This window comes from Sus scrofa, chromosome 6, assembly GCF_054392235.1.
Source record: "Sus scrofa isolate SSC_HxYL_T2T_F1_AM1 chromosome 6, Sscrofa_HxYL_maternal_Yorkshire_Landrace_v2.0, whole genome shotgun sequence".
NCBI lineage: Eukaryota > Metazoa > Chordata > Mammalia > Artiodactyla > Suidae > Sus > Sus scrofa.
In genome coordinates this window covers 53620171-53628243 of record NC_139388.1, presented here as the reverse complement: position 1 = coordinate 53628243, position 8073 = coordinate 53620171, and the positions used below count along the sequence as shown (strand labels likewise).

The following is an 8073-nucleotide window of genomic DNA, read 5'->3' as shown; positions in this document are numbered from 1 at the left end:
CTTTCAGCTCTGGAGAGTTTTAAACCTGCAGTTTAAACCTGAAGACAAAGAGCTCCCCTAATCTGTTAGAATTGTGTGTCGACCAAGAGTCCACAGGTGTTGAAGGAGCAGGGGGAATCTTCTAACTTTATGTGGGGGTTGTGCATGGACTATCCCCAAGGAGCCTGATTTTGCTTAGTTTCAGGAATTGGGCAGAGCTCCAGGTAGGCAGCTAAGGGGTTAGTGATTTTACTTTATTAGTGAGGACTCCCTGGCTTAAGAGAGGGAACAGACTCCAGTGTGGGAACACAGCAGACCCAGATCAAACATCCAACTGACTCTGGAACTCCTTCCACACCTAGGCATCTTCCCTGGGTCCCCGCCTCCCTCACCAAACCTCCTTCTCTACCCAGATTCCTTCCCTGGGACAAAAGGATGTAGGCGGAGTTGGTTTTACGGTTTTTTTTTTTTTTTTTTTTTAATTGTGGGTGCGTTTCTGGTGGCGGGAGAGGGCGGAGGGGCAGGACCTCCCAAGAGAGGACGGAGAAGGGCGGATGGGGAAGGAGAGGGATCGAGGAGCTTTACTCTCGGATCTTCAGTTCCCGCGCCATCTGACAGAGGGCGCAGGGCAAGCAGAAGGTGAGGGCCGCCCAGTCGTGCCCGACAGAGCCCTGGAGAGTGGGAGAAAGGTTAGCCGCTCCGCCTTGGATCCCGGGGGCCAGTCCCACCCCTCTCCTCCCGCGGGTCCTGGGCTCCGCGCGCACCTGGATGTGATAGCGCTCGCGCATGCCGGTGCGCAGGGAGTGCAGGCCTCCGGGCAGGTAGGGCGCGCAGCAGCACTCGCCGAAGTCGTCGGAGATGCGGCAGGCGAGGCACAGAGGGGCGAAAGTGCCGCACAGACCTGGGGCGGACGCAGCACTGTAAGGGCCCGGCCCGCAGGGTGCCCCCCGCCGGCTCCGCCTCGGGGAGGGGCGAAGCGGGGGTCAGCGGAGCGCGGTCGAATGTCCCAGAGGGAACTGAGTATTGGAGAAAGCGAAGCGAAGGTCCCAGAGGGAGTTAGGGGTCTGAGGATGTTGGGGGCGGGGGGGGGGCGAGACTGGGAAATAGGGTATGAAGGGGGAGTTGGGGACGTGGAGAATCTGAGTGGAAATTGGAAGGTGTGAGGCCAAGAGAGTGTCGGGCATCCAAGGATGGCCTGAGGGTTAGAGAGTGCGAATTCAGCGCCCAAAGTTGGAAGCCGGGGATAGAGGGGCGAGGAGAGGGTTGGGAGTGACCTTCCCTCCCTTCCCACCAACACCACCCCGCCCCCGCCCCGGGCTTGGAGAGGGAGCGGCGGGGACTCACAGATGGGCATGTCATTGCAGCAGTCCGTGAGACCGGTGTGCCAGTCACTGAGCTGGGTCTGGTAGCAACCGCTGGCACACTGGGGCTGACTGGTCACTGGGTAGGACATGGCTGCGGAGGTGGAGGACGGGGGTCAGCGGGACAGCCTCGCAGCACTTCCTGGGCCCTCACACCTCAGCCACCCCTCCCTCTGCCGGGCAGTCGGGCGAGGCCACTAGGCCGCCCACTGAGGGGACGCCACTGTGCTTCCCCCTTCCCTCCTGCTACATCTGGGCCTGGTCAGCCCAGCTTGTCCCGGTTGTTGCTGCCTCCTGCACACGTGGTTCAGCGGGGGCTGGGGCGGGGGGCATCCTGCATGTCAGGGAAGGGCCTGCGCCACATGTGGGCGGGGCCGAGACGTGTTTCTGTCTCCTCCACGTCTGGGCCTGGGATGCTGGATTCCTCCATTTCGGAGCTTCTGGGATGCAAACAGGTGCGGTCTGTCTTCGAAGCCAGGGTGCCCAGGGGAGGGAAACGGCCATATTCCAGGGACTTGAAGGTTTGCAGGTCCATCCAGTGATCCCACCTTTGCCTTTCACGTTGTCATGCATCTCAAACTGCATCTTGCTGGCCCTGAGGAGGTGGCTGGCGTTGGGGACCGCAGAGGTGGTGGTGATGACAGCGTCAGAGTCTGTCCAAGGGATGCTGGATACTGGGGGAGGGCAGAGCAAGGGGCAGGGGCACTGGGGGCTGGGTTCTTGGGGGTAAGGATGCTGGGGGAGAAAGAGGCCAAGTCACCTTGCCAGCCACGAGAGACCTGGGACAGGGATGGATGGGGTCGGGGCGAGAAATTCGCCCATCAATGTGCAGCTGCCCGACAGACCCCAGAGGACCCTCCTCATACCAGAGGCAGAGCTGGAGAGAGAGAGAGACCAAGAGACAGAGACAGGCAGAGTCAGAAACAGGAGGAAAAAGACGTCAGAGCCACATACTGCTAGAGATGCCACCAGTAACACTCATACCTGCCCAGTACTTTGACTTTTCTGCAAGCCCATTTCACAGATAGAACACTGAAGCTCAGTGAGGTGAAGAGAAATGTCCCACAGTTGATGGCCCAGCCAAGAGAGTCAGTAGAAGGGAACTAGGCCCCAGGACTTCCAAATTCAACCCAGTGCCATCAGGTTGAGAAGGGGGTCACCAGGGACATTGAGAAAGACAGGGGTGTCCAGAGAGGTAAACAGATTTATAAGGAGACAGATGTGCGTGGAGCTGGGTGGGAAGAAAGCACCAACCTCTGAGCAGAGGGCTGCGGGTGGTTGCTCCTACCTGCGGGACTGCAACGGTGATGATGGAGACAGAGGTGTAGGTGACAGCAGGCACTGAGTTCTCAGTCTTGGGCCAGGAGTTGCTTATATCCAGGCTGGCCATGTGGCCCTGGGCGGGGCTCTGACAAAGGTGTCTAGGGAGCCAAGCCTGTCTGGCTGACTCTTCCCCTCACCGGGACTTTCCCTCCCTCTCTCCCCATCCCCCACCCCCCCACTCCCCCCACTCCCCCTACTCCCGGAGGACCTCGGGAGTTGTGGGGCAGGAGGTCCAGGGATGATGAGCTGGGAGTAGAGATAGAAAAGGAAGTGGGCAGAGAGACAGAGAGGTGGAAAGAGAAGGCAGAGGGGAGGCTCAAGGGCACAGCTGTACAGAGACCAAAAGGGGGAGAGAGAGAGATGGGGAAGGAATGGGAGACAGAGGCAGGAGGGGCCAGAGGAGAGAGAGAGACAGAGATTCAGAGAGATGGAGAGAGATGGGAAGATGGAGAGAGAGACGCCAAGACAGAGAGGCACAAAGATCTGGGAGAAATAACAAGAAAGGCGGAGACAGAGATTCGGAGAAAAGACCTGAAGATGGAAAGGTGGAGGGGCTGGTGGGTGGAGGCTCTGGCCACTGGTCAAGCAGTGGCTTAGAGGGAAGGGAAATGGGGGAGACAAGAAAGGGCTCCCTCTCCCTTCACCCTTTGTGAGGCCTTAGTGAGGGGGCCTTGTCCTCCCATTCAGGGCCACCAGGCACATGGGGGGCAGTGTGTTTTGGGGACTCGTGCTGGAACACATGTGCATAAACACATTGCACCCAACTCCAAATTGGGAAGGAGTCTGGGGACTGAGAAACTTGTGCTTCCTGAAGGAGGTGGATGTGGTCTAAGACATCTGAATCCTAGCAGAGGGGAGAACTGGGGGCTGGGATTCCTAGGACGAGGAAGGAGAGGGCTGGTGGTCCAGACTCCTAGGGTTAGGCTAGGCTGCATCCCTGAGTGGCATAGGGGTGTTGGGATACCCAGACTGCTGGGTTCCTGGGAGACGAAAGAGCTGGGGGCCTGGATGCTTGAGTCAACAAAGTCTCCCCCCAACAGGCCTGGCGGGGTTGGAGGTGACTCAGTGAGGGAAGCAGAATTAGAGCCGGGTGGGGTTCCCAGCACGGGTGGCACCCCAAAAAATGTAGGAGGTGCCGTAAAATTGGGGTGTCACCTACAGAGAAGGTAGTGTTGTCACCTCACTAGGGATGGGAATGAGGTGATGAGGTGGATCACCCTGTTGGCCTGGGATCCTAATTCTCCCCCTCCTGTTGGTCCAACACACCAGGTTCTAAGCCTTGGTCTCCTGGCACCACCCAGATAGCTTGCTGTCCTTGTCCCTGGACCTAAGAGCAGCACTCAGCATCTTGCCTGTGTGTGTCCATCACTTGGTCAGGGAGCCTGAATGTCAGGGGAACATCTCCCCACTTCTTTTCTAGTGTCTCTGACCCCCATCTTGCATCTCTGCCTCCAGATCTCTCTTCTCGTCTTTCCTCATTTCTACAAATCTTTCCAAATTTCTCTGGTTCTCTGTCTCCTCATTTCTGAGTCTCTCTTCTCCCAAGCTGTGTTTCAGTTCCCTTATCCTGAAGTCTCTGCCTCCAATCTCAGCATCTCTCCCTATTTTGAGGCCTGCCCCGTGGAGCGGCCACAGGGCCCCATCCCCCAACTCTCCAGATCATGGGCTGCAGGTGACTCAGGGTCAGACCCTAGGGCTCCCAAGGTGACAACCTGAATTGTCCTCAAGTTTCCTCTCCCAACTCTGACACAGCTTAGGAGCCCCAATTAGTTTGATACAGCAACTCATGTAGATGTGGAAATTGGGATTGGGGAAACTGTGAGGTGGCCTGCTTGGGGAGTGAAGAGGAGGGCAGTGGGCAGGAAGAGGGGAAGCCCAGGGGCAGAGGAGTGACTATGGCAGAGTCTCTAGGCATCTGGCCTCCAACCTCCTCAAACAGGGTGGCCAGGTAAAATACAGGATGTCCAGTTAAATTGGAATTTCAGATAAAGAACAAATACTTTTTTTTTTTTTGGTATAAGTAGGTCCCCAGTATTGGATGGGACATATTTAAAAAGTCTCTGCTGTTTATCTGAAATTCTAGGTGAATTTGGTGTCCTATATTTCTATTTGCTAAATCTGGAAACTTACCTTCAAAGACAGAGGAATCCAGATGCCTGGGCCCCTCTGTTTCCAGAACCAGGAATCCTTCCTCCATTCCCCTAGAATCCATGAACTGGGCACCCAGCCCCTATTCCTTCAGAACCCAGGAGTCCAGGCTCCCAGCCCCTCTCTCCCCTGAATTCAGATGTCCAGGCCAGGTCAGGGTCCAGTTGCCCAATGTAGGTTTCACAAGCCGGGTGGTGCCATCCAATGGCTCTGGTGGAACCGGTCTGGCTGAGCTGGCAAGTGAGGTGGCCCCCTTCCCATTCTAAGCCTGTCACTTGCTTCCTCGAGGGCTAGCCCAGCAGGGCTGGGAGTGGAACAGGAGGGACTCGAGCAGCTCTGGGTGTGTCACCGTGTCTGGGTTTGGGTGTGTTGTATCTGTGCCTGGTATGTCCCTCTCTGGGTGCTGTGTATCTGTATGGGGATTATCAAGATGTGTCTCTTTTTGCATGTTCCCTTGTTCTGGGGTGTGACATGTAAAGGGGTCTTTTTTTTTTCCTTCTTTTTAGGGCTGAGGCATATGGAGGTTTCCAGGCTAGGGGTTGAATTGGAGCTGCAGCTGCTGGCCTACGCTACAAGTGCAGCAACACCATATCGGAGCCCGGTCTGCAACCTACACCGCAGCTCATGGCAATGCCAGATCCTTAACCCACTGAGAGAGACCAGGGATCAAGCCTGCATCCTCGTAGATACTAGTTGGATTCATTTCCGCTGCACCACAACAGGAACTCCAAGGGGGTCTTTTCTATTTGTGCATCTGTATTGCCCTCCTGTGATTCTCCCTAGGGTGCACCTGTGTTTGGGTGCAGTTTCAGTTATCAAGTTTCTATAATTCTGACTAGATTAAGGCAGGACTTATTTTTTGAGTGGTAGTTTTGTCCAATGGACTCCAGAGCCAGAAAACCTTAGTTCGAATCTTGATGGCCTTTTTTTTTTTTTTTTTTTTTTTAATCTTTTTAGGGCCTCACTGCAGCCTATGGAAGTTCCCAGGCTAGCGGTTGAATCAGAGCTTTAGCTGCCGGCCTATGCCACAGCCCCAACAATGCCAGATCTGAGCCACGTCTTCGACCTGCACTGTAGTCATGGCAGTGCTGGATCCCGACCCACTGAGTGAGGCCAGGGATCGAATCCCAGGGACACCAGTCAGATTTACCACCACTGAGCCATGCATGATGGGAACTCCCTTGATGGCCTCTTAATGACTGTAAAACCTCAGGCAAATCACTAAACTTCCTGGACCTCAGTTTTTCCATCTACAAAATGGGTTGTTGTGAATGTGCAGAGAATTAAATGAGTTAATTCATGTAAAGGATTGTGCCTAAAAAAAAGAAAAGGAGTTCCCTGGTGGTGCAACAGGTTAAAGATCCAGTATTGTCGCCGCTATGGCTCTAGTTACAGCTGTGGCACGAGTTTGATCCCTGCCCAGGAACTTCTACATGCCACAGGCATGACCAAAAAAAAAAAAAAAAAAAGAACTGTGCCTGGCCCACAGGAAACAGTCTGTGTTTATGAGGAGGATGATGATGTTCTAGTTGCTGGGGATACAATAGTGAATGAAACCAAATCTTCGTTCATGGTCCTAGTAGGGATTAGACGAATAGCCGATCTGTGGTTGGGCATTTAATTGCATAACTGGTGTGTTTGCTTTGCATGTGGAATGTTCTGTGTGTTGTCAGTGCTGGTGATCCCACGATTGTGTGCTCAGTGTGTGTTCGTGTGCATTTGCCAGGTGTGTGATTTTCTGGCTGTAAAAGTAAGATCACACCAAGCAGGTGTTGTGAGGACATGTTTGCCGAGATCTTGCATTTCTGTCTTTGAGGTGCCAGGAGTGTGCCTGTACCTAGGTTCTTGAGAACTCCTCTTTCAGCCACTTCTTTACAAGCCCCATAGGATGACCTCATTCCAGAAGGGGCTGCAGTTTCTCCCTCATGAGGCTGGTGGGCCCAGTGACTTCAGGAGAAATACCGGGGTGAAAGGGAAGGTGGGAGGGGCCAGGTGAGACCTGGAGGAGGATGAGAAAGAAGGTGATGGGGACACGGAGAGAGATGGCGGGATAGGCCCGAGGAAGAGCTGCACAGAGAGATGTGGATGTTTGTCCATCCATTCCATAAGTATTTGCTGAGCACCTGCCATGTGCCAGGACCTCGGCAGGCATTGATTCAAGGTCTGGGGGAAAGCAGAGAGGCTCAGGCTGATGAAGACCCATCAGGAAAGCTCTTCCTTGCCCCCACAGTAGCCCGTCTGTGTTCACAGTGGGCGCCTCAGTGACAGTTCTGAGTGTTGGGGATGCAGCCCTGGGGAGGGACAGAGAGGACCGGCTTGAGGCTTGATATGTCCAGATCAAAGAACAGAGGCCATGGGGAAAGGATCCTCCCAGGCCAGGGGCACCCCTATGAATGGTTTTCTTAGTATCTCCTGATAGGATAATGACACCCCTGTGCTCTCCTAGTCACTATTTCTGACCCCAACCAGGCCCAACACTCAAATCAAGAAGGGCTGAACAAGCCTGGTACCTAAGAGTCGAGGAGGAGCTACCTGGGCGTCCCCATCCCTGGTCCTCCCTCCTCCAGGACCTGGGAGTCCCAGGCTCCAACCCTCCACCCCCACTCCTGAGGGGTCCCAGCTCTCAGTCCCTCTTCTTTTTTCACTGTCTACTTTTTCTTCTCTCTCTGGGCCTTTTTAAAAAAATATTAATTAAAAAATTTCTAAAAAATTGAAGTATAGGAATTCCTGTTGTGGCTCAGCGGCTAATGAATCTGACTAGCATCCATGATGATGTGGGGTTCCATCCCTAGCCTCGCTCAGTGGGTTAAAGATTCGGTGTTGCTGTGAGCTATGGTATAGGCTGGAGGCTGCAGCTCCGATTGGACCCCTAGCCTGGGAACCTCCATATGCTGTGGGTGCAGCCCTAAAAAAACCAAAAAAAAAAAAAATTGAAGTATAGTTCATTTACACCGCTGTGTTAGTTTCAGGAGTATAGCAAAATGATTCAGTTATACATACAAATATAACTTTTTATTTTTCGGCTGCACCTGTGGCTTTTGGAAGTTCCCAGGCCAGGGATCAAATCTGAGCCACCTCTGCAGCAACCACTGTACCGTGCTGGGGATTGAACCCACATTTCTTCAGAGACAACGCCAGATCCTTAATCTGCTGTGCCACAGTGGGAACTCCCAAATACTATTTTTTCCACATTTTTTCCCTTATCAGTTATTACAAAATATAATTTCTTATGCTATAAGTAGGTCCTTGTTTATTATCTATT

At 53.8% G+C, this 8073-nt stretch overlaps 1 protein-coding gene across 3 annotated transcripts; it reads right to left on the bottom strand.

The window, feature by feature from the left end:
* Positions 1 to 426: 426 nt before the first annotated feature.
* Positions 427 to 2682, bottom strand: CNFN (cornifelin). Of its 3 annotated transcripts, none has more exon segments than NM_001244689.1 (4): positions 427 to 650; positions 744 to 880; positions 1324 to 1434; positions 2595 to 2682. In NM_001244689.1, coding segments are annotated over 3 exon segments (336 nt in total). In that variant the 5' UTR covers positions 1433 to 1434; positions 2595 to 2682; the 3' UTR covers positions 427 to 560.
* Between the last annotated feature and the right edge of the window lie 5391 nt (positions 2683 to 8073).

Coding starts and splice junctions, on each gene's coding strand:
- CNFN (XM_084958217.1), bottom strand. CDS start 1,925: ATGCAGTTTGAGATGCATGACAACGTGAAAGGCAAAG. Junction 1,435..1,888: donor TGACAACGTGAAAGGCAAAG/GTGGGATCACTG, acceptor CCACCTCCGCAG/CCATGTCCTACCCAGTGACC. Junction 651..743: donor GCGAGCGCTATCACATCCAG/GTGCGCGCGGAG, acceptor CCCACTCTCCAG/GGCTCTGTCGGGCACGACTG.